Source organism: Convolutriloba macropyga, chromosome 13, assembly GCF_964194025.1.
Source record: "Convolutriloba macropyga chromosome 13, txConMacr16.3, whole genome shotgun sequence".
NCBI classification, from domain to species: domain Eukaryota; kingdom Metazoa; phylum Xenacoelomorpha; order Acoela; family Convolutidae; genus Convolutriloba; species Convolutriloba macropyga.
Window position 1 is genome coordinate 19740277 of NC_134480.1, and position 22131 is coordinate 19762407.

The 22131-nt window shown below is 35.8% G+C and overlaps 2 protein-coding genes across 2 annotated transcripts in view; one reads left to right on the top strand and one right to left on the bottom strand.

Annotated features, from left to right (window-relative positions):
- Positions 1-12107, top strand: part of LOC142351651 (uncharacterized) — a 39544-nt gene extending 27437 nt beyond the window's left edge. Inside the window, exons 5-11 of the mRNA XM_075403791.1 lie at positions 743-1063; positions 1385-1621; positions 2021-2203; positions 3158-3325; positions 5057-5231; positions 11276-11376; positions 11816-12107. Coding sequence (XP_075259906.1) covers positions 743-1063; positions 1385-1621; positions 2021-2203; positions 3158-3325; positions 5057-5231; positions 11276-11376; positions 11816-11929 — 1299 coding nt within the window. The 3' untranslated portion in view covers positions 11930-12107. The remainder of the gene's footprint in view (positions 1-742; positions 1064-1384; positions 1622-2020; positions 2204-3157; positions 3326-5056; positions 5232-11275; positions 11377-11815) is intronic.
- A 7984-nt stretch (positions 12108-20091) lies between these two features.
- LOC142352210 (uncharacterized) overlaps positions 20092-22131 on the bottom strand; it is a 29122-nt gene continuing 27082 nt past the window's right edge. Inside the window, exon 2 of the mRNA XM_075404645.1 lies at positions 20092-20397. Within this exon, the coding sequence (XP_075260760.1) occupies positions 20269-20397 (129 nt within the window). The 3' untranslated portion in view covers positions 20092-20268. The remainder of the gene's footprint in view (positions 20398-22131) is intronic.

A 22131-nucleotide genomic window follows, 5' to 3' on the forward strand; every position in this document is an offset into this window, starting at 1 on the left:
ATTCGGAAATAGTCTAACATACCAAGGCAATCTGAAAAGGAACCATTTTTTCATCCCAAATTATTTGTAGATTAAGTTGATGCCCTTAAGTGCAATCTTTAATGAGAATGTAATTAATACAAGAAAGTCTAAGTCACATTCAATGATGTAATGAAATGAATACTATCGACTTCGAGATGATCCAGGATGAGCGAACGAAAGTACAATGAACTTGTGTCCTTATACATTTCGTTACGTTTGTTGGTGATAATGTTTGTTGACGTATTGGAGAATAGCCTGATGAAACAAAGGGTAGTATGAACCCTGAAACTACTGCTTCTGTTGAATACGCGCGTTGACCAATAACTGGGCCAAACTGAAGTTGCTGTATTTCTTCTTACAGTCTGTCGATGTTTCATTGATTGTGGGAAACAGAAATGCATTAACTGAAAAGCCGTTGAGTTTTATGGTCAAATTGGTCTCTGTTCAAATGTGATTCCAGATATTGTAATTTGATCTCGTTTTTCGTATTTGAGGTTGGAGAACATTAAGAGTACTTGTTTCAAAAAAACAATTTGCCCAAGAAATAGAGTGCATTCATAAGCAATCAGAATTCAATTTTAACAGCTGGTATGAGAAATATATTAATATGAAAAATTAAAAAGGCACAAAAACAGCTGTTAGTGTTCATGTAAAAGTTGAAAAAAAAACGATAGACAGTAATTAAAAAAAGTTTTTGGTACCACCAACGATTTCGCTTTAGGGCACTACCAACTTGCCTGGGGCTCTCCGTAAGTGCATTCGTAGCCTTCTGGACCAAGTAGAGTCAGCCGGTGATAGCAAACGCAATGCTAACATGTCCAAACTATTCTCCATCATGGAGGATTATGGCCCACTGGCCGACAACAGTCAAGATGTGAGAAACGTGTTCAAAGCAATATTTGAGAAGCTCACTAGCAGTCCAATGCCGGGTGTTGAAGTGTTGAGTACACAACCGGAAGATTACAAACCGGCAGCATTTAGAAATGAGTGGACTGTTGAATACTCACATTTCGACAAGATGAGGAAAATTTTGCTCAAAGAGGCTAGTTGAAATTAAATATACGCTGCTACTTTTTGACGAACGTTTTGAGTTTTCATGAAGAAAAGGCCGATATTTGGGAGAAGTAACTCAACTGGGCTCGATTCCATTAAACATTGACAGTTGCCATTCTGAGTTTATATTCTGAATATAAGATAAATCTGTATAATTGGTAGCAATTTTGTTCGCTTCCAAACGAAGTTACCTTTTAAGCTTTCATTCTTGATAGAAGTTCCTGAAGAATGTAACCTATGTTTACATAGTTTTAACCTTTCAAATCAATCTATACGTGGTTGCACAACTAATGGAATGCGAACTTTTCAGGTGGACAGCAACGCTTACAGTGGAGATATGTTGAATCTTCTTTCAACTCTGTTCGTAGTGTGCCACTTGAGTGCAAATAGGGCCGCTTGTATGACAGCATCTAAACTGTTCCCCCTTGCAGCCAAAGTGAGCATGGCCATGACCATGTACATACACGAGGTGCCAGCTGACAAAGTCTTCCTGGAAGCTGGCATCGTTACCAGACTGGCATCCATGTCGTCAAACGAGGAAATACCTGTAAGTTGATCAAAGTTAGGCTTCACTTGTGAAATTGGTTATTAATTGCTCTTTGAGGAATTTTGCAATTTTTGCTTGATCGATCGTCTGCTCTTTAAATTTGGAGAACCGCAATCAACTAGTAAAGAACGAGGGCATATGCCGTATTCGGTGTTCTTATAGCTTTACTAGTCTCCAAGTATGAGCAAATGAAATGAGCAAACTAGTCTCCACGGACAACTGATGAGATTATCGATGGCTTTAGTTTCCTCCCTTATGTCTATATTGCTGTGTCTATATGTTGTGATTTGATTCCTTCAAAAGCCGAACTTCGCAAGAAAAATGTGTCTTTAAACGATCAAAATTTGTATACCGGTTCAAGCTCTCACTGAAATTGAAAAGTTTGTTGCTCGTGTTTAGGAGGAGCGCAAAGATTTCCTGCGTAAGATGGCGTTTCTGTTTGTGAACACATTCATTGACACAGTTGAACAGGCCATGGAGGGTGAGACAGACTTCTCCTCTGAGTATTTGGGAGACCTGGAACCTATTCGGGAGAGGGGAGAGATCCTAGTCCCCAAAAATGCACATCAATGTGTTCTTAAGGTTAATTCCATCAATTCCTTCTCAAGACTTTTTCTCAGCCGCTCAGCGATAGCTGAGGCTATTATTGGCCTTCTCTTGGTTTTTTTACAATTCAAAGAATTTGAATTGTATTGGGGCGCTGTCTTTTTACGACTCGAAGAGGAGTATTGGAGAAGTCCTTTTTTTTAATCAATTTTATTGGAGTGATTTTTAAAGCGGGAAATGAAACGCGTGAAAAAATTTGGAGTGGTTTTTGTGCTGAACAAAATTGAAGAGTGGAGCGAAAAGAAAGTGGTTTTTATTCATACCGCTGTATTTGAGAGAGCGATAAATTGATGTGTGAAAAAATTTTCTCTAAGCGAGCGAAATTTTTTTGTTCACATGCGGCTTTTCAAAACCGTTTTTTGTTATTTTTTTGGTTTAGAGGTCTGATTATGATATTGTGTGATGCTTAGGGTTGTTTTAATAGTGGTTCGCAAGTTTTTGGTCATTAATAAGATTTTTATACCATTTTGCTGGTTTTTCAGCTATTTTGCTGAATTTTAGGCGAATTTTAGCAATTTTTTGCGTTTTGTTTTGTTATAATGCTTTTTAATGGCTTTGAATAGACGCATGTTAGTAACTGAGTTTTTAGAGAGTTTTTAACCAAGTGATTACATTCTCTTAGGTTGGAAACGATTTTTTTGTTTAGAAAAATGACAATAAACTGAAAAATTTTGAATCATTTTTCTTAATTTTTTGCTGTTTTTCGTTTTTTTTATATTTAGAAAAAATTTTAAGCCTATTCGACTTTCCTATTGTTTTCGAAGTCTTCCAGTACTAATTCGCTCCAATCAACGTTTTTTGGGTCTATATGCTCCCGTGAAATAAAAAAAAACTCAATTTTTTCTATGATTTTTTTTTCAATTTTTTTAAAATGCCCTTTGTGTTCTTCAATTTTTTATAGCATTTGGGGATGCCTATAGTCCAAATTAGTTGTCCTTGATGCGTGTTGAAGATTTCGATTTCAGTTTTGAATCATTTTGTTATTCAAAACTGGAGGGTGAGACAGACTTCTCCTCTGAGTATTTGGGAGACCTGGAACCTATTCGGGAGAGGGGAGAGATCCTAGTCCCCAAAAATGCACATCAATGTGTTCTTAAGGTTAATTCCATCAATTCCTTCTCAAGACTTTTTCTCAGCCTCTTTTTCTCAAAACTTTTTCTTCCTTCTCTTAAGATAATTGAGTAACTTTTATGAAGAGTTCCGCAAATTTTCGTGTTTTTTTTTGGAATTTTTGCTGAGTTCTTCTGATTGTCTGCTTTTTGCTAGTTTTTAGTGGTCTAGCTTTTGATAGGAGTTTTTCTAGAGGTTTTGTTGAAATATATTTAGTGCACTTTTCAATGACAAATATCGCTAACTTTTCTTAAACACTAACTTTTTTTCTATTTTTTTCGTTCTTCGTTTTTACTCATATAAATAAACAATGATTTGGATTGGTGGACACTTGACCAGATGTAGTATTAAAAGTTTTTTTGAAATAATGATTTGATTTCAGCATAATGGTATTTGATTCATTTTTTTTTGGCCAATTTTTTTTTGTTTTACAGAAAATATTTTTGGTTTTGTTTTTCATTTCCTTTCTGTTACCTTCGTTTATTCTTCTTGAAATGTGTGTTTGGTTTTTGTCTCAAATAGCAGTGATTCAACAAAATTAAACAAAACCTATTTCACGGGTTTTCGCCAAAAGTTGTTTTTAAACTTGCAACTCAATGTAAAATTTTTATCACGTGCTTTATCGTCTTTTCTGGTCAGTTATTTTTTCATTGTTCTTTTTCTTTTTTTTTGTTTTAAAGTGACAAGTGTTATTCAGTAGGATAAGCATTATGTTAGTTATTGTGGTCAATCAGTAGAATAAGTTTTATGTTTGTTAGGGGCGTTCGTTTTTTCCTTCGAGTCGTTTCCGGAATTCTTCCGGCTATGTTTTTTTTTAAGATCTGTTCACACATTTTCATGATTTTTGAAGTCAAATTGGAGTAGTGATTTTGGTCACGCCGAAACAGGAAATGGAGCGGAAAAGCGAGTGGTTTTGCGGCGTGAAATTTTTTCGCTCTAATTTTAAAGTAGAGTGAGAATACGGTGTTTGAAAAAAATTCGCTTTATCGGTAGTGGTTTTTTTATTCACATGCGGCAATTTCACTTTGATTTTTACTGTTTTTTCGATTTTTGGATCGGATTTTTTTCTGAATGGTTTTTTCAATCCATTCATAGTCCGTTCTGGGTCTAGTTTTCTGTTTAGTCAATGAAAATTCTTTGAATTGTACGTCAGGACTTGTCCTGCTATGTTTTTTTATTTCGTCGTCATGATTTTTGTTACGACCATATGACGTCACAGCCACTTTTTGTTCATTCGTTCATGCAATTTCAACTGAATCGCATGCGTGACGTCATTTTTCGCTCTTAGTGGAGCGAGTTTTTTGTTCATTCGCGTGATTAAATTTTTGGTCACACTTGACTTACCTCACTCTCAAAAATGACTTCCTCACTTTGAAATTGACTTTTATTTACTTTAATTCAAAGAGATAAGGTCAAATGGGTGTGTGTCACTCTAAATGAAGGTTATTTGAGATCAGCTAATAGAGGCAGCAATAACTTATACAGATTTTCAATCAAAATATAACAGATCAGCCTTCAATGAAAAGACAAATTTTTTTTTGGTCTGTCTTTTTTACTGTTTTTAGACTGCCGATCTACGAATCTACTGCGGCTATTTTCTGGCAATCTGCCAGCTATGTTTTAAAGTATCAGATAAATTTCATTTTTATCGCTGTCATGCTCCGGGAACTTGTCATATCTTGGAAACGGTTTTCCGGCATGACCGCTGTGTTGCTATAGGACGAGAGTGTGTTTGAATCCCTGAAGGACTGGGTTCTGACTGTCTCAATGGACAACTCGATTGATTTCTCGAGTGACATGAGCATAGCCAACAATGCATCCTCATCCGACAGTGGACAGGTATTCGAGGCATGTCCTGCAACCTCACAAGGAGAGAAGATATGCTGCATCACTGGTTAGTCACAATGTCAATTTTTTAATACTCTCGAAAGAAGTTTCAAGCAGTTAATGTAAACGCGTGTGTCTTCCTTATGCAAAATTTGCGCTTGGCCGGTTTTTGCGCATTTGCTTTGATTTCTTTTCTCGAGTGACTTCATAATCTGAATTGCTCCTCTCTTATTCAGAAATGAAGTCTGTTGCTAAAACAAAAGCAACCGTAAGATAGGTAATTCCTGGAACCTGGAGCCGATTGGTTAATGCTTCAGTGTAGCACGCCAGGGAAGACAGTTTGAACCCCTCCATTGTCTGATTTTTTTTTGCAATCATAAAAATTTATCTAGGCTACAGCACCTTCTGAATTAAATTGCCCGCCTGTCGTTCGAGAGTGATTTGTCCGACGTCAGTCGGTTTATGTGCAGGAAGTGTCTTCTTGTTGTTACCCGGCTGCATCTCATTTTTAGGAGTTTTTGAGCCAAAAATGGTGCATTTTTTCCTCGTTTTTTCGTCATTTTTGGAGTATTTTGTTTGATTAATTAATAGCCGCGTCCTCAATTCCAGGCGGCTATTGTAGCGCTCCCTATTTTTTTTTTACAATTCAAAGAATTTTAATTGTATTGGGGCGCTGTGTTTTTGTTTTTACAATTAAAAGAATTTGAAGTGTATTGGGGCGCTTATTTTTGTTTTTACAATTAAAAGAATTTGAAGTGTATTGGGGCGCTGTGTTTTTTTAAGATGTGTTCACACATTTTTCAATGATTTTGATCTTTAAAAACGGGATAAACTTCAAGTGCTTTGAGTGGTGCAGCTGCTGGGATGGCCTTAATTAAACGTTAAAAGGTCATTTATAGGAGTTTTCGGGCTCAAAATGAGTTTTTAATGTTTTATGTGATTTTTTTGTTTGTCTTACGTTGAAGTTTTCGAAAAATGATGAAAGCCTTTTGTGAGACAAAATAACTTGCTATGACCGTTTTATGAGCTATATGTTTTGGTACTACAAATACAAACATGCAAAATGATACTAACTTGTGTTTTGGCTGGCTTTGTTCCATTGATCTGCTGGTCAGGTAGAGTACTTTTAAGTTTTTGATTCAATTCTTTGAATTGTATTTCAGGACCTGTCCTGCTATGTTTTTTTTACTTTGTCTTACAGATTTGTGTTCCGTCTTACCCTGATTTCTTGGAATTGACTTTTTCAATGACTTACCTCACTCAAAAATGACTTCTGAACTCACTTATGGAACTTTAAGTTTTATGAACATTTTCTAATTAAAGGTCAATAGTGTGCATCTAAGTAGTGCCAAACATATTTCCCTAATTCTTGATTATTGGAGTCTTGAGTTTTCGATTTCGAATGTTGATTTTGGGTTCTTCTCCGTTTGTGCCCCCCCAGTACTTTATATGCCCCCCAGTTAGAGAGCACGTGTCATTACATAGTAAGTCATTATGTAAAAAATTTTGCACCTGCATCTGAGGGGTGCAAATAATATGCGCCCACTGAGCCGAGGGGGCACAAACGTCACCAGATCCTAATTTTAAAAAGCCCTATTAAGGCTTTCTCCTTATAGAGCTTATGTGTCTCATAAAAATGACAGTCCAAAGCTAAACCAAAAATTCTAGTGGTCTTTTAAAGGACCGGTGGTCGATCTGTCTGTCTAATCTTTTTAATTGTTTCAATTAATGGAGGACCCCAAGCGTCTATCGCGGCTATTTTCCGGCCATCTTCCGGCTATGTTTGTTCTTGAACGAAGTTCATAGCAATTATTGTAGAATGTGTGTCTTTTTTATTCATTTTTGAATTTTTGAGTGACTTTTACGCCCTTGACTTTTTGCGTTTCGCGTGATCGAAAATTCTCTCTCAGTCACAATTTCAAGCAGCTGAACTCAATTGGCGGCAATTGAATACTAAAAGTCAAATGAAAAGTGCGCCGAAACATGTACCATTTTTTACTTTAAATCTTAAAACTGGTATATGTTAACCTCTAATGTGGTTATTTGAAGCCCACTATTGAACTTCTTAATCCCATTGAGCCCCCCCCCCCCGACTGAAGCAGGCTGCAATTCATTAGAGCTCCACTAGTCGTTCGAGAGCAATTCTTCCGACGTTTAGTCGGTTATGTTTAGTCTTGAATTGACGTTTGTCAAATTGGGTAAAGGATTCCTGCAAGATATAACTACTTTTTATGACCATTTTATTAGATATATGTTTTGGTACTGCAAACATAAACACAAAAATGAACGCAAACGCAAACATAAACGCAAACATAAACACAATACTAATTTTTGCAATATTTGTTTTCTGAAAATTTTTGAATTTATTTTTCCTCAGGAGCCAGAAAACCTCCGCTGATAACAGGTTTATGCTTAGTTCTTAGTGACCGTGGAACTGTTTCAGCATTTTAATATCACGAATTTTTTGCAATTTTTTGACAAAACTCTTTTTTGACAAAACTCTTTGCAATTTTTTGACAAAACTCTTTGACAAAATTTTTCAATTTTTTTTGGAAATTTTCGTCTTTTGTTCACTTCTCCTTGCTTCAAGTATCAGGTAACTTGCCCTAAGGTTTCATAGTATGTTTCTGCATAGTTGCTAGGGCAACGGAATGGTTTTTCAAGATTTTATTATCGCGAATTTGCAGTTTTTTAATAAAATTTTCAATTTTTTGTTCACATTTTCGCAAAATTATTGGCATGTTACTGTTTTCGATCTTTATGAGCCAATGGAACCTTTTAAGTTTTGAAATTGGGTTATTGGGTAGCCTCCAGAGACAACGAAATGGTTCTGAAGATTTTAATATCACAAATTTTAGCACCATTTTTTAAGAATTGCAATTGTTTTCAAATTTTGTTTTATCATGTTCTAAGTATGTTGATCTTTACGGGCGATGAAACTTTTTTTTAGTTCTGGCTGGACATATTTCAGCGTCAAAAAAGTTTTGAACATTTTAAATTGCGAAATTAAGAAACTCATTAATTTTTGCAATTTTCAGTTTTAAGTGTCATATTTCTCGATTTTTTCCATATTTATTTGCTAATGAACCTCTTTCAAGCTTTGTGCGTGGGTTGTTGTGTATTTTTGATACGGTCAAATTGGGCCATCAGAGTAAAAACTTCAAGAGTCTAAGCATTGATTTTATTTGTTTAATTTGTTTGATTATTTTAGTTTCTCATTTTTTTGGGATGGTTTAGCTGGTATTGTTCCATTGATCTGCTGGTCAGGTACAGTAGTTCTACAATTTTCATTCAATTCTTTGGATTGTATTTTAGGACTTGCCCTGCTATGTTTTTTAACTTGTCGCACAAAGTTTGTTTTGCTTTACCTCAATTTGCCGCTTTTCGACATCTTTGGACTTCTCTTGGCTAGTTCAACTCATCTCTCATTTTGCTCAGAGTGCCTCTAATGAATGAGGAGTTGCTCAGCAAAGTAATTCAAAATGATCATAGTCAGTATTAAAAAAACGAAATCAGAAATTGAATTGGGATAAACCCATAAAGCTTAATTTTAGATGCCCGTTACTCAAACTTTGTTCTTAGTTACCATCTCTAATGCTTATTGGTATTGATACTAGCCCCTGTCTCGTCTCACTACGAAACAGGAGTATGTTCAGCTCCAAAATGACATCAAAATAGTGCGAACTTTAAAATTGTTTGTGTACAAAAATTAGTTTTTTCATGGGTTTTTTTCTTTCAATCCCAATCTTGGTTATGGGAATCAACTGCGGCTATTTACCGACATTCTTCTGGAAACAAACATTTTTAAGTTCAATTTGGAAAAGGCACTCATGTCATTAGGATTGGCAAACGGAACATTAAGAATGACAAGAAAATACACAACGCCAGTATTGGTAAGAAAAACAGTGAATGTGTTGTAATGTTCTTGTTACTTAGCTTTTAGTGCATAGTACTTTTCTTGCGTCTCTGTTATCTAGACGTGCTGCTTGGCTACGTTTGTTGTCACTTATAATCCTCTGACAAAATTTAATATTACATTTCATTCTGATCGACCAATTATTTTAAACAGAAATGCAAGCAAATTTGAAACTTAAAATATTGGCGAAGTTTCATTATTTTGAATTGCTCTCAAACGAAGTTTGTAGCCATTGTATTAGTCCTGTGGTCGTTTTTATGCAATTTTTTGCTTGATCCATTTTTCGTCCACCCCACTATTGATAAATCCATAACCCCCCACATCACATCCACACACGCACACACACCACCCCTAACTCACCCACTCCTACCTCCCCTCACTCCCCAACTCCATGCCTCTCTCATCCAACCGTAGCACCGCACGCACGCCCACTTAATACTTCCCTATTCCGCTCCATGCACCCCTCATTCACGTTTAAGCTAGCCTCCCTAAGCTGCAGCTAGCTACCGACACATCCAACTACTCACCAGTGATTTGAGCCCCACTTTAGTCGATCATGTTTGTTTTTCGAAAAATGTTCATTAATTTACATTAATATTTAGGTGAAGCAAGTCTCTTCAATAATCTTGAAAATTTACATTAATTTTTTCTGTTATTCGATTCAATATAATGGCGATTTCTGTTCGGCCAGAAAGTGAAAATGTTTGTCTTGGCTAATTTTGTTATGGGCTAAATGTGTGTGACAATATGTGGACCTATATTGTGATTTTTTTAAATCTCTTACTCCAAATTGTTTAAAACTAATAAAATTCTGTATAATTAGTAAATCTGTAAAAATTTTTAGTTTTTGTTCTCGAACGACGTTTGAAGCAAGAATTGTAAATGCGCGTGTACTTTTATGCAAAACTTTTGCTTTTTTTCTACTAGAATGTTTTTTCACTCGCTTGAGTTATTTAATAAACCCCTAAGACCTCCTTACACCGAGCCGCAAGCTGCAATCAGAGCCAACCCTCGCCTGTCGTTCCAGAGTAATTCTATCGACGGTAATTTCAAAATAAGCGAGACATTCCCAAGAGGAAAAGTAAGTGAGGACGTTGTATTAAGGACTTTTTATAGCTGCGAAGCTGTAAGCCGAGCGAAGCTATATTGCGGCGCTCTTGGTTTTTTTCAACTCAAAGAATTTGAAATGTATTGGGGCGCTGTCTTTTTTTAAGATCTGTTCACACATTTTTATGATTTTTAAGTCAAATTGGAGTAGTGATTTTGGTCACGCCGAAACAGGAAATGGAGCGAAAAAGCGAGTAGTCTTGCGGGGTGAATTTTTTTTCGCTCTAATTTTAAAGAAGAGTGAGAAAACGGTGTTTGAACAAAAATTCGGTTTCTCGCTAGTGGTTTTTTTGTTCACATGCGGCATTTTGACATTGATTTTCTGTTTTTTTTTTAATTTTTTTTATCTGATTTTTTAAAAAATGGTTTTCTCAATTCACTCATAGTCCATTCTAAGTCTAGTTTTTCTGTTTAGTCAATGAAAATTCTTTGAATTGTACGTCAGGACTTTTCCTGCTATGTTTTTTTGTTTCGTCGTCTGACGCTCCTTTTTTGTTTTACATTTGTTCACACAGCAAAGCTGAAGAAGTCAAATTTTCTGAATGACTTCTTCCTCTCACTAACGAAATTTGCGCGAGTGACGTCATTTCTCACTCGCTCTTGCAAAAGTTTTTAGTTTATTTGCGTGATTAGATTTTGATCATACGTGACTTACCTCACTCAATAAAATGACTTTTGCACTTTAAAACTTAAGTTTAGTTTGAATTTGTTTAAAGTCAAAGGAACTCATTTGTGCAGTAAAGGTCCCTAATAAGAGGCTTCTGCGGAATGAATTTTAACTGGCTTTATTAATTTATCGCTTTGTTTTTTACCTCATTTTTTTGAGAGGCGTCGATTTTTTTTTCAATTTAGATCTGTATCTGTTTCTATCTATTATATGGCACGCAGGTCTATTCCTTCGCAGCTATTCCGGCAATCTGCCGGCTATGTTATTGAGATAGTTGCCTCGACAGAAGGAACTTATTTTAACCACTCTTAGAAATCGTGAATTTAACGAACGACTGTATTTAGTTTTTATATGATAATTCAGTTCTTGTCTTGATTTGATAGTGGAATATGTTAAACAGCTTTTGCTTTTGTGTTTGTAGGGTACCCTATTAAGAAGCCAGGAGGTGGTGACATCCGTGCAGTTGGATCTTACCCATTCTCCATCAACAACTCAGACAGAGGACTCTTGCAGACAGCTAAGGTTCCTACTACTCATTTCGGCATATTTATATTTTTAATTGCTCTCAAAATAATATTCGCAGGTGTTCAGTTGCGCTGTTCTGGGTTTTTGCTATTGTCATGCCATTGGTGTCAGAATGATTTGGCGTGACGTCGATCGTTGAACGAAACATGAAGCTCGATTGCAACTGGTCGAGGCGATGTTATTAAGCTTTCCTAACTTTTAGAAATTTGCCAAGTCCTAACTAGTCCCTGTGATCTTGTTAATTTTTGATAAAAAGTTTTACGTCCTATTTGACGAAGCTTTTATTGTGCAAATTGTGAGCTAGAAGTTATAGGTTATTTCACGCTTTTTCTTTGTATTGCCAAATTTCTCGCCGAAGTCGATAACTTGATAAGTTGACAAGTCACAAACTTGATAAACGATATCGATGTATGTTAAAGCTAGGAATCTACTTTAGATGGTGGGAGGTATGGGCAATGACAGCTTCGAAGACAGAGAGACGATTAAGAAGTTGACCAACGACGACTTTGACTTCCTCGTCAAAAAGATGGGAGTCAACTCCCAGTTCTGATCAACTAAGCAATGTATTGTGCAAATTAAAAAACAATTACAACCACTAGAACAGATGATTTCAAATGACAAATACATATGTGTAGATAATGTATAGATATTGATGCATAGATTGTGTAAATATTCAATGTTCATAAATCAGTGTACTCTAATTGTTTAATAGCATTTTCGATGTCATGCTTTTTGGCCTTTTTGGGTATTTGCAGTGACACACAGTGTACAAATATACAGCAGCTGTGTGTATATTCAGTGCTTTGTGATTGTATTACTAACAGGTACCTCAACACAGACAGAGGTTTCAAAGGGTGAGAAAAACATGCGACTTTTACTGTCGCATAAAACAAGGACATCGAGGTGAGGGGAAGGAATATTAAGATTTTACTTTGTTCGGGAGATAAAATTTTGGTTAGAGCAATGTTTGAGCATTCCGAGAAAGTCTATATGGAACCCAGCTGAAGTTGTGTACTTGTGTATGTGAGCACTTATCTATGGGTGTAGGAAGCGTTTTGATTATCGAGGGATTTATTTTGGAGAAGGTTCTTTGGTACCAAGCAATTTTGCTCTTTAAATTTAACAAAAAAATGCGAAAAATTGTTGAAATTTTTCTTAATTAATAGCCGCCCTCTTCTCAGCCGGCTATTATAGCGCTCCTATTTTTACAATTCAAAGAATTTGAATTGTATTGGGGTGCTGTCTTTTTACAATTCAAAGAATTTGCATTGTATTGGGGCGCTGTCTTTTTTTAATAGCCGCACAGCGATAGCTGGGGCTATTATTGGGCTTCTCTTGGTTTTTACAATTCAAAGAATTTGAATTGTATTGGGGCGCTGTCTTTTTTTTAAGATCTGTTCAAACATTTTCATGATTTTTGAAGTCAAATTGGAGTAGTGATTTTGGTCACGCCGAAACAGGAAATGGAGCGAAAAAGCGAGTGGTTTTGCGGCGTGAATTTTTTTCGCTCTAATTTTAAAGTAGAGTGAGAAAACGGTGTTTGAACAAAAATTCGGTTTCTCGGTAGTGGTTTTTTGTTCACGTGCGGCAATTTCACTCTGATTTTTACTGTTTTTTCGATTTTTTAGATCGGATTTTTTTCTAAATGGTTTTCCCAATCCATTAACAGCTCATTCTAGGCCTAGTTTTTTGTTTGAACTAAATTTTCATTTCTCGCTAGTGGTTTTTTTGTTCACATGCGGCATTTTGACACTGATTTTCTGTATTTTTCTTATTTTTTTTATCTGATTTTTTTTGAAATGGTTTTCTCAATTCACTCATAGTCCATTCTAGGTCTAGTTCTTCTGTTTAGTCAATGAAAATTCTTTGAATTGTACGTCAGGACTTGTCCTGCTATGTTTTTTTATTTCGTCGGCATGATTTTATGTTACGACCATATGACGTCACAGCCACTTTTTGTTCATTCGTTCATGCAATTTCAACTGAATCGCATGCGTGACGTCATTTTTCGCTCTTAGTGGAGCGAGTTTTTTGTTCATTCGCGTGATTAAATTTTTGGTCACACTTGACTTACCTCACTCTCAAAAATGACTTCCTCACTTTGAAATTGACTTTTATTTACTTTAATTCAAAGAGATAAGGTCAAATGGGTGTGTGTCACTCTAAATGAAGGTTATTTGAGATCAGCTAATAGAGGCAGCAATAACTTATACAGATTTTTAGTCAAAATATAACAGATAAGCCTTCATTCAAAAGACAATTTTTTTTTGGTCTGTTTTTTACTGTTTTTTTTTTAGACTGCCGATCTACGAATCTATTGCGGCTATTTTCTGGCAATCTGCCAGCTCTGTTTTAAGATCTGTTCACACATTTTCATGATTTTTGAAGTCAAATTGGAGTAGTGATTTTGGTCACGCCGAAACAGGAAATGGAGCGAAAAAGCGAGTGGTTTTGCGGCGTGAATTTTTTTCGCTCTAATTTTAAAGTAGAGTGAGAAAACGGTGTTTGAACAAAAATTCGCTTTCTCGCTAGTGGTTTTTTGTTCACATGCGGCAATTTCACTTTGATTTTTACTGTTTTTTCAATTTTTTAGAACGGATTTTTTTCTAAATGGTTTTTCCAACCCATTCATAGTCCGTTCTAGGTCTAGTTTTCTGCTTAGTCAATGAAAATTCTTTGAATTGTACGTCAGGACTTGTCCTGCTATGTTTTTTTAATTCGTCGAAAAAAAAGTTTCGCTTTACTTCATTTTGCCGCTTTTTCAACATTTTGCGTGATATCTTTTTGACTTCTCTAGGCTAGTTTCTCTCTTCTCTCATTCTGCTAAAAGTGATTTTGAACATCAGTTGCTCAGCAAAGCAATTCAAAATGAACAGAGTCAGTATAAAAAATTGAAGTCAGAAGTAGAAACGGGATTAACCCATAAAGCCCAATTTTAGATTCCCGCTATTTGAACGTCGTTCCTATAAGTCTTAGTTACCATCTCTAATGCTTATTGGTATTGATAGTAGCCCCTGTAGCCTCTCTAAGAAACAGAAGTATGTTCAACTACGAAATGCCATCAAAATAAATCGGACTTAAAAAATATTTTTATACAAAAATCTTTTTTCAATATTTTCTATTCGTTCAATCCGAATCATGCTTATTGGAATCAACGGCGGCTATTTTCCGGCAATCTGCCGGGTATGTTTTAGTTATTCGCTTCAATTCAAAATCAGAGATGATTTTGTGCTTACTTTGGGTTGTCCGAATTTGTGTGAGCAAGAGAGTTGTTTCGATGGCTTGAAATATTGTTCTCTGTTTCTATTTGTACTTGTAAAAACTGAAATTACGAGATTTAAATAAAAGAAAATGTCTTTTCTCTTCTTTGTCGCTCACTGCCATCAGAAACTGGTTAGTTGACAGGCTGCTTGTTGGAGATTACATCTTCGAGTATTTTCCGGAATTCTTCCGGCCATGTTTTCTTTAAGATCTGTTTGCACATTTTTATAGCTGCGAAGCTGTAAGCTGAGCGGAGCTATTTTGAGGTGCTCTTTGTTTTTTTTTAAATTCAAAGAATTTTTACACTTCATAGAATTTGAATTGCATTGGGGCGCTGTCTAAGATCTGTTGACACATTTTCATGGATTTTTGAAGTCCAAGTGGAGTAGTGATTTTGGTCACGCCGAAACATGAAGTGGAGCGGAAAAGAGAAATTTTGCGGCGTGAATTTTTTCGCTCTAATTTTAAAGTAGTGTGAGAAAACCGTGTTTGAACAAAAATTCGCTTTCTCGATAGTGATTTTTTGTTCACATGCGGCAATTTCACTTCAATTTTACTGTTTTTTCATTTTTTGGATCGCTTTTTGTCTAAATGGTTTTCCCAATCCATTCATAGTTCATTCTAGGCCTAGTTTTTGTTTGAACCAAATTTCCATTTCTCGTTAGGTGTTTTTTGTTCAAATATGGCATTTTGACATTGATTTTTTTCTTTATTTTTTTTATTTTTTTTTAGAAATGGTTTTCCCAATTCACTCATACTCCGTTCTAAGTCTAGTTTTTTGTTTAGTCAATGAAAATTCTTTGAGTTGTATTTCAGGACTTGTCCTGCGGCGTTTTTTTGTTTCTTCGTCTTCTTTGTTTTACATTTGTTCACACAGCAAAGCTAGAATTTTCTGAATGACTTCTTCATCCCACTAACGGCGTTTGCGCGGGTGATGTCATTTCTCTCTCCTCTCTCTCTCTCTCTGTCTCTCTCTCTCTCTCTCTCTCTCTCTAGCAAAGGTTTTAAGATCATCTACGCGATTAGATTTTGATCATACGCGACTTACCTCACTTAATAAAATGACTTTTGCATTTTAAACCTTAAGTTTAATTTGAATTAGTGTAAGGTCAAAGGAACTCACTTGTGCAAAAAAGGTCCCTAATAAACGGCTTCTGCGAAACGAATTTTAACAAGCTTTATTAATTTATCGCTAAATGTTTTTACCTAGCTTCTTGAGCGGCGGCGATTTTTCATTTTAGATCTATCTGTTTCGATCAAGTTGTATCTGTTGTTAAAGTCAAATTGGAGTAGTGAATTTGGTCACGCCGAAACAGGAAGTGGAGCAAAAAAACGAGTTGTTTTACGGTGTGAAATTTTTCACTCTTATTTCAAAGTAGAGTGAGAAAAGCTGTTTCTCCCTAGTGGTTTTTTGTTCACATGCGGCAATTTGACTTTGATTTTTAATGTCTTTTTGATTTTTTTTATTGGATTTTTTTCATAATGGTTTTCCCAATCCATTCATAGATTTTTTAAATAGAAATTTAGAAGAGAGGGAAAATGGTGTTTCAACAAAAATCCGCTTTCTCACTTGGGGTTTTTTTTGTGCAGCTGCTGCATTTTGACGCTGACTTCTGCTTTTTTCCGGTTTATCGATTTGATTTTTCTAAATGTTATTTCCAAGTCATTCATAGTCAGTTCTATACCTAGTTTTTTGTTACAAACATATGGCGTCACAACCACTTCAAATCTGCTTTTTGGTCATTTGTTCATGCAATTTAAACTGAATTGCGTGCTTGACGTCGTTTTTCACTCTTATTGGAGCGAGTGTTTTTTTTCATTTGAATGATTAAATTTTTGGTCACACCTCTAAATTTTTGGACTTACCTCGCTCACAAAAATGACTTCCTAACTCTGAAACTGACTTTTTTTACTTTAATTCAAAGAGATAAGGTCACTCTAAATGCAGGTTATTGGAGAGCAGCTAATAGAAGCAGAAATAACTTATATCCATTCGTAATCGAAGTATAACATCTCAGAATTTAACAAAAAAAAATTTCTCTTTGATCTGTTTCTGTTACTATCTTTTTGAGACTGCAGATCTACTAAACTCTTGCGGCAATGTGCCAACTATGTTATTTGCTTGCTAACTTTTATTTGCTTACATTACGTTGCAAAAATTAAATTGCTAATTTTGAGGATATTTTCAATTGCTCTCTATCGAAGTTTGAAGCAATTACTGCAAATGTGTGTAAACGTCTTTTAAATTTTCACTTGACGTTCTGAGTGACGCCTACGCCCTTGATGCCGTCAATTTCTACGCTCTTGACGTTTTGCCTTTCGCGTGATCTCAATTTTTCTCATTCACAATTTCAAGCAGCTGAGCTCAATTGGCGGCAATTTAAAACTAAAAGTCGAATGAAAAGTGCGAAAAAAAGCCATTTTCACCCATTAAATCATAATACAGTTTTACAGTAAACTCCAGTAACGTCATTTGAAGCCCACAAGTGAAATTCTTAGCCTCGCCCCCATTGAAGCAGGCTGCAATTGGTTATGGCACGCACTGGTCATTCGACAGCAATTTTTCCTACGCTGAAGGTTTTACTCGAGGATAACGTAGATGTCGTCCATGAGTTTGCATTTTCTGGGGTCTACAACTTTCTTGCTCCTTTTTTATTTGTAAATACTTGAGAGCCAGTTCAAATATTTAATTGTACTTGAACCGTGATATGCTTAGCTACAGAACTTCTAATTGTCGTCCTAATCCACAAATATTATTACGAGGGAAATTTCCGAAATTATTCTTCAATTAGGTTTTCTTTCATTGTTGTCTAATTGACACAATCTCATTTATTATATATTACAACCATAGAGAACTGTGACGCGTTGAGAAGTACCACAAGGGGTGACAAGAATGCGAAGGTTCTCATTTCCCCCCAAAAATTAGTTCTACAATTTTACGGTCTAGAGAGAATACGGTTGAATCACAGAGAAATTTACTCTTTTAGTAAAAATCAACGCTGAGTCTGCAAATTTTGTTACTCTTTTTGATGACAATTTTTGGAAGCATCCCGATTCCTTCAAATTTTCCTTGAGTCGACCAAAAATGAACTAAATTTTAAGAGATTTTTTTTCTTTTAAAGAACTATTGAATTTTGACGAAAAACAGTGTAAACTTAGAATGTTTGACCTTGGACCTTTTTGTTCCATGTTTTTTTAGTACCGTTTCTGGCCACTCCGTAGCTCTGAGCGTTTAGATCTGAAATTTTGTTTATATCAGATTTTGAGAATTCTACGCAGAAATGTCTTTGGATGAATGAAAAAAAAGAGATTTTTTAATCAATTTCTGAATCAAATAATGCCTAATTGCATTATCTTGAAAGAATTGATTTTACTGGTATAATTGTATATTATGGTGTTGTGCTTTGAAAAAAATTTCAGTTTTGAGAATTCATATTTTTGAAATTTGTGGATTGTAATCAACTGAAGATTTTTAAACGCATGTTTACAGACAAAATCTTCCATATAGACCTTTTTTTTAAAGTATGCAATCAACATTTAGAATGGAAGTGAGTGGAACGTTTTAGTTTGGTTTTGCCTTTTTTAGAACCTTCAGCTTCATTTTAGCATGTTATCATTAACCCTACTCCTCATTTTTCTTTCTTAAAAATGTTGGCACGCTTGTGGGTCATAATTGCTCTGCATTAAATTTGAAGCTATTATTGCAGTGTCTAACTTTTTGCTGCAGAATTTTGCTTGTGGGTCTTTAGTGATTTTTCCAGTGACTTATCACTCTTGATGACTGCATTTTCGCTGCACTGAATTGTTTTTTTGAATCTCAATTTTAAGCAGACTAATTGTATTCTGACACTTTTTAACGGATTTGTAAAGTGCGCGTAAAGTGCGGATTTAAATTGCGCATATATTGTTTTCATTTTTTTTTCATTTTAAATCTTAATAGTGGTTTATAATGATTGCCCATTTTAAAAATAGAGCTCGAAAAAGCGTTAACTAAAAACGAGGCATGTTTTCTTTTCTAAGTCTTTTACACGACTCGTTCAAATAAGCAAAAGGCGCTAACTTCTCATGCAAACAATTTGTTTGCGGATTCGGGAAAAACTATATATTATTTTACCAAAACTGGTTCACTAGTACTAGAAATATTTCACATTTACGGCGTTTGAATTATACTTTAACTGGAAAAAAATCGAAGCTAAAAAACAGATAGTGATTTTGATGTACAAGTCCGGATTGCACATTTTGCGGCTTTTTAGCAAGCGATTTAGTTCTATTTAGCGAAACGCCGAGGACCGACCAGTTCAAACCCTAACAAAAAAGTCGGACCTTTAGCTCCGTGGGCCTGGAATTGGTCGTTGAAAGAGCTTTGTGTTCCGTCAGCAAAATAAAAATTAATTAATTTTTTAAGCTGTTCGTAGAAATAAGCCGCAGAGAAGCGCAAAACATTTTTTTTCGATCTCAGCCATTAAAAAAGGGTTTTTGTAGCCGACATCACTTTCTCAACGGCTCTTGTCAAAGAAGGTGAATTTTAACTTTACGTTGACGAGGAACTGTTGAACTACATCCAAATGCTCTAAAAGGTTGGCAGCATTTCCTTTAAGTTAAATTTCTTCGCAACTATCATGATTTGAACTAATTGATGCCAATATTTTTGAGAGGATAAGTTGTAATTAGGATATAAATTGCACAAAAAATGAAATCAAAACGATCGGCCGATCAGAGACTCTTGATTAATTGCTCTCGAACGAAGTTTGTAGCAATTATATTAGTCCTGTCGGTCTTTTTTTGTGCAATTTTTTGCTTGACCGACTTTTTGTCTGACCCATTTGACTTTTCATCCTCAAAAACTTTTCGTCTTCTTTCTCTTAGAGCCTTTCACTAGTCTCCAAGTATGCGATCTACAGTTTTTGAGACTCATACTTATGGTGTGAAGGGCGATTCTTCGAGGTTGAACCCCGCCACCACACGTACGACCCTACCCAACCCCCCCCCCCCCCACCAAAACCCAACCCCCACATCAGCCCCCTACCCCCAATCATCACCACAGGCCGTAAGGCCCCGACTCCCCCCACCCCCCATCAGCCCCCCACCGCTGCGCTCACCTCACGCCCCTTCCAAGCTAGCCTCACAAAACCGTGGCTAGCTATTGACGAAGCCAACCACTGGCCGGTCGTTTGAGAGCAATTCGCCCGACGTTAGTCGGTTATGTTTGACATATAAAAAAAGATGTTTTGAAAAAGTTTTGTCACATCAAATTTCTATTGTTTCAGATATCTTTTAGAGTGATTGCTCAAATTTTATTAGCTTGTCCAATATTTGAGACCTGCCTCCCAATAAATTTTAAAAAAATGTTTGGTCGAGTAATTATCATTTGTAATTAGAAATTAGCTAAGAACATCTGCTTGACCGGGAGTGCAAAATTCAGCAAATTATTATATACAAGAAAAATAATCGTGTAATCTAGGCTTTAATGTATGTTGTGAACAGTAGAAAAAAATTATTAAAGATAGTCTTATCCCAGTTATCTATACGTTTATTTATTTACAACGATACGTTTTCTATACGTTATGTTTAAATTTCAAAAAAACTGATAGCGAGAAGTTCTTGATGTGCATTTTTTTAAAAGTGTTATCAATCAGTTGAAGACGACTTGAGTTGGTTAAAGAGGAATTTGGAGATGAGATCGCTGGTGAAATACCACAGACGATCATCTGCAGGTTGTTTGTCAGGGTGATACGCAGGAATTGTCTTCAGTAGCAACTAAAACAAATTTATATCTAGTATATATATTAAAACAAGACGGCTCGCGCAAGTTTGTGCATAGCACAGAATGTTTCAACATACCTCTCAGGGTTGCAAAACAACTTTTAAATTCTGCTAGAGAAACCATAGCAAGACAAGGACAGCGGACATTACAGCAACACAAAAAAAAACAAAGCCAAACACCAAAGATAAATTTTCAATTGCTGACTACTCAAGGTTCATCGCTGTTCATTGCGGTCTTCTTTCCTTTTTTCTCTAAAAACTAGGTACGGACTTTTTTAGGCAATTGTATCGCTAAATGTAATTTTGACTAAATTTTCAAACGTCTATTTAAAGTTTTTAGAAAATATCTTTCATTTTTAATATATCATGAGCATAACGGTATAATTAAGTTTTCAAAATCTTACAGAAGTAAAATCAGCGAGATTCTAAAATAGAGTTCTGGTATTGGACACAATTGAAGCCGCAATTTGTAGCAAAAAATAAGTAGTTTTGTAATTTTTCTTTGTCTGTGACAGCTTTGCACTCTGTCAGTAGTAACATTTACTATATGGAAGATCGGAAGGGGGGGGAGGTTTGTCCTCCCATTTAAGAGATAGGGTTGTCCTGAGGACAACCCTACCTTTTGCATTGGCAAGGACCACCCAACCCTTTACATGCCCTGGGCCAACCCAACCTTTTGCATGGGATAGAACAATCCAACCATTTACATGCAGGGACAGCTCTCTCCGAGCTGCTTTATTATCAAACATTTTCCCCCTCCATTTCCCGGTTTTGAGGCAATTATCCAGTTTAAGCCGAATTATTATCCAAACATTTCTCCCCTCCATTTCCCGCTTTGTTCCTCTGAGGGAATGATATATATTTTTATCAAAGAGTGAAACATTTAGACCTATCAGAAAGACTGGATATAAACTTTAAAATTTATTGTAGAACCAAACCACGCATATTGCTCAAATCCAGCAATTGAAATTTAGCTACAACACAAACTTGGGTTGAAAATTGAACCAAAATTTAACACAAAATCTGTAGATTCGAAAGGTTACAAACCACGATAAAAAGCGTTGTTTCTGAAACCAGTGTTAAGCACGGCTAGGTTAGAGTTTTGAAATGGTTTTTGAACAGAAATTGAGCCATTTTTAACTAAAAATTACAACAAAATTAGCAAAACATGACAGAAAAAAGAAAAGTTTTCAAATCTTTTCAATTATTATAGGGAATATATGTAAAACTGGGGATACTTTAGAGTAGGCTAAAAGCGCTGAACAGTTTAAGTTGAATTATAAGACAAAAAACACAATTCTTAACAGTTACAAACCTAAAAATAGGGCTGAAAATTGCTGTCCTTCCGTCCTCAAATTCAACAGCTTCATAATCTATGATTGAACAATTGATTGGAGCTTCTACGTCAACTACTGCCTCGAACTTGACATTATCCTAACTAACCAGGTCCGATTCGTTTTTTATTCTGTTGAAACCGGGATCGGATTGGATCCCAACTTTCAGTGGCGAGATTGGTTGGCTGCCAACTTTCAGTGAAAGCGAAGAGCGTGCTCTCCGCCTCATTATCAGTTTCCCGTTCTTCCCAGAACAGATCCTCGATTTCCTCTGGCGTCGTTGTATCCCACTCTGGATCACTTTTAAGATCAGCGGCTTCAATTGCATCGGCATGACCGTACGGCAAAGTTTTTATACAGCCCTCAAAAATGAAACGTTTGTCATCGAAGGGAC